A 3,293-nucleotide genomic window follows, 5' to 3' on the forward strand; every position below is an offset into this window, starting at 1 on the left:
CTCTTCCGATCTCGCAGCGGGGCGGGGGCCCTTCCCCGCGGCGGGGCCCGCAGGCTTCGCTTCTGCCGCCCATTGTCTTGGCTCGGGCTGGAGTGGCTTTTAGAGACCCCGGCCTGGCTTTCTCCTCCCTCCGCCCGATCTGGACTCTGGCTCAGGGCCGGCTGGAGGGGCGGGGAGGCCGCGTGTCTGGAGCCCCGCGAGCTGCAATGTCTCCCTCCGCTGTCCTGACTGCCCAGGAGGGGAACGGGGCTGGCCAGGCTCCGGGCTGCGGTGCCCTGGGGGGCGGCCTGTGCGGAGCCGCGGCCGGGGGCAGGAGAGCCTGGTTTCCCTGTGCGGGTGTAATAAAGAGACTTCTCTCAGGTCAGCTCCTGTGTGTGTCCTCAGCGTCTCGGCGCTCCGTGCTGTGGCGGCCTGGGCATGCGCCCTGCTCCTCACATGGCCTGGGGCAGCGCCCTCCCTTGCATGCCAGCCCACGAAGCTCTCACTGAACACAGCTGTGCTGGCCGAGAGCAGGTGCTGCCTCCCTGCCGGGGCTCACCCGGGCCTCCCCTGCTGCACGTGTCCACAGCTTGCCAGGAGCTGGGGGCAGGGCTGTGTTCTGTGGGTCAAGTGCCCAGGGGTTCTGGACCCTCCGGTCTCCCCGTGCTGCGCTCTCTCCACACTGGCAGCAGGGACCCTGCAGTGGGGGCCACAGAGGTGGGCGTCCTGGCCAGCCGGCACACAGGCTCTGCTGCAGGCCCCCTCTGGACTTGGCAGCATCGCTTGGGTGGGTGTAGGATAGCTGGGGGGGGGTGTGAACAGCCCTGGAGCTGGTCCAGCCCCCTGTGGGCAGAGACGCGCCTGCAGGGCCCTGCGCCTTCTCCGGGTGTTGATTCCTGTCACACACCCCACCCCGCTCCCCCGTCAAACCTGAGTGGCAGTGATGGGACCCTGGGCTCTGGTCTTGACTCCCAACTACTGGGGCTCCTATACTCTCCCCACCAGCCTGTGCCCTGCTGGGTCCTGAATTTCCTGCCCTCCTGACGCTCAGCTGACCTCAAACTCAGTTGTGGCCAGTAGACCCTTCCTCTGCGGCCCTGGCATGTCACCAGCCCCCAGGCCTAGCGGGGCCCCCTGCTCCCTCCGCCTCCCGGCAGGACAGGCTCCTGGCTGACCACGCTGCGCCCGCGCACAGGCTGCCAGGAGCCCTGCGCCTCTGGGAGGCCATGGCCCCTCCAAGGCCACCCATCCTGCTCACCTCCCCTCTGCCTTCCGGCTCACTGTGAGCCCTTGGCCTGCAGGCCGCATGGGCTGTCTCCCTCCTCTTCTGGGTATGGATCTCTGAAACAGAGGCCTCAGGACGCAGGGGAACTGGACCATGGTTGACCTGGTGCCCAGGGAGGACTCTCTGGGGAGAGCCAGAGTAGGGGCGGAAGGGAGCCGGCCTGCTGGGTCCCCAAATGTCTGTGCAGCAGACTTGTGAGCAAGCAGCTTGGATGTTTAGCTGAGGAGACTCCAGCCAAAGTGTCAGAGGTGCAGCCTGCTTTCTCTGCTGCTTATAGTAAAACACATTGAGAGATTGAGGAAGAGCTAGTAACAAGAGGGATCAAAACACTTGATGGTCGAGAAGGTCTCAGCCAAGCCCGACTGCAAAAAGACACTAGAATGAGGAGATCACCTGTCAGGAAATGCAGCCTGGAGAAAAAGCCAAGGGTTGTTGGGCAGCCTTTTGCTGGTAACGCAGAACATGAACCAGGGCAGAGATTCCGTCATAGAGTCTTGGAACAGACTTCAGTCGTCCCAGCGGAAGCCAGAAATGGGAAGAATCTCGGGAGGATGTGAAGGAGCCTCTCGTCTTAGGAACTGAACCCGCACGGCGCACCACGATACTGCCATGGTTCTTGAGAACTTCATTCCATCGGAAACGCTGCCAGGTTGGACTGAAGGGGCAGAGGGTCTAGTGGGAGGCTGTTGGACTCGCAGCTCTCAGCAGGACGCAGACTGATGGAACCTCGGCCGAGGACGCTGGCTCCTCTTCTCTAAAATGAAGGGCTGAAGGGGCCAGAGGGTCCTGGGGGTGCAGCCCTCAGCTACACAGGGCAACTCCCAGGCCTTGCTGGGCACCGGCCTCACGGGTGTGCCGCGCTGGACTTGGAAATCCTCCCCCTTCGCTTTCTCCCTTTTTGGATGGAAACGCCCGCGCCTGGCCTCTTGAAGCTGCTCTACTGTTCTGTTTTGGAGGTCGATGACCTCTAGTTTCAAAGGCCCATATGGAAAGGGACAGTTCCCCAGCGTGCGCTGGGACAGTTCATATTCCGCGTCCGCTATTACCCGCTTCAGGTGGTTTAGGTGAGGTTTGGAGCTTGACTTGCCTCTGTAGTGGGTGGAGACTTCAGGAAAGGGGTGTGTTTTACACATGAGATGGATGTGGAACTTGCTAGGGAGCAGTCTGCAGTGGGCGGGGCACACCACCCCCCCCCACCCCGAGAAAGAGCCCACCCCCCGCGCCTGCAACCTGTCGGCCTGTTGCCTTCCCCAGCATCGGGGGACAGCTGCAGATGCAGGGAGCTTGCTCACCGGCTGGACCTGAGGGGGGAGACGGCTGAGTGTGGTCACGGGGCTCCTTCAGACCGAGCAGGGAGAGTCAGGGCGACGCGGCGCTGGCCTGGCTCCCGGCTCCAGGAACGCAGGGGCCTCCAGAAGCTGACCGAGGGGTGTGCCTGGTGGCTCAGTTGTTAAGAACCGGCTTTCAGCGCAGGGTGGTTCAGCCCCTGGTTGGCTCCTCGTGCCGTAGGGTGACTGAGCCCACATGCCTACACTGAAGAGCCTGCGTACCCCGACGACACAGACTGGGGGCCCCAAGAGTAAATCAACAAATGCTAAAAAAAAAAATAGCTAAGGAAGGAAATGGATCTTCCCCCAGGGTCGGCAGAAGTGAGGCCATTTCAGTGAGACCACATTCCTGAACTTCAGAGCTTAAGAAGGTATGTTTGTATGGTTTCAGTTCAGTTCAGTCACTCAGTCGTGTCCGACTCTTGGTGACCCCATGAATCGCAGCACGCAGGGCCTCCCTGTCCATCACCAACTCCCGGAGTTCACTCAAACTCATGTGCATCGAGTCGGTGATGCCATCCAGCCATCTCATCCTCTGTCGTCCCCTTCTCCTCCTGCCCCCAATCCCTCCCAGCATCAGAGTCTTTTCCAATGAGTCAACTCTTTGCATGAGGTGACCAAAGTATTGGAGTTTCAGCTTCATCATCAGTCCTTCCAATGAACACCCAGGACTGATCTCCTTTAGGATGGACTGGTTGGAT

The 3,293-nt window shown here is 61.3% G+C and overlaps 1 protein-coding gene across 3 annotated transcripts in view; it reads left to right on the top strand.

Annotated features, from left to right (window-relative positions):
* The window catches only part of MOB2 (MOB kinase activator 2), a 26,207-nt gene that overhangs the window by 19,562 nt on the left and 3,352 nt on the right, over positions 1 to 3,293 (top strand). The window contains exons 5-6 of one of the 3 annotated variants that reach the window (XM_010837635.1): positions 2,120 to 2,124; positions 2,262 to 2,451. In XM_010837635.1, coding sequence (XP_010835937.1) covers positions 2,120 to 2,124; positions 2,262 to 2,332 — 76 coding nt within the window. In that variant the 3' untranslated portion in view covers positions 2,333 to 2,451. Of the gene's footprint in view, positions 1 to 2,119; positions 2,125 to 2,261; positions 2,452 to 2,902; positions 3,039 to 3,293 lie in introns of those variants that run through there. The other 2 variants (XM_010837637.1, XM_010837636.1) reach the window with 2 other exon arrangements.

Source organism: Bison bison, unplaced genomic scaffold, assembly GCF_000754665.1.
Source record: "Bison bison bison isolate TAMUID 2011002044 unplaced genomic scaffold, Bison_UMD1.0 scf7180017864080, whole genome shotgun sequence".
Classification (NCBI taxonomy): domain Eukaryota; kingdom Metazoa; phylum Chordata; class Mammalia; order Artiodactyla; family Bovidae; genus Bison; species Bison bison.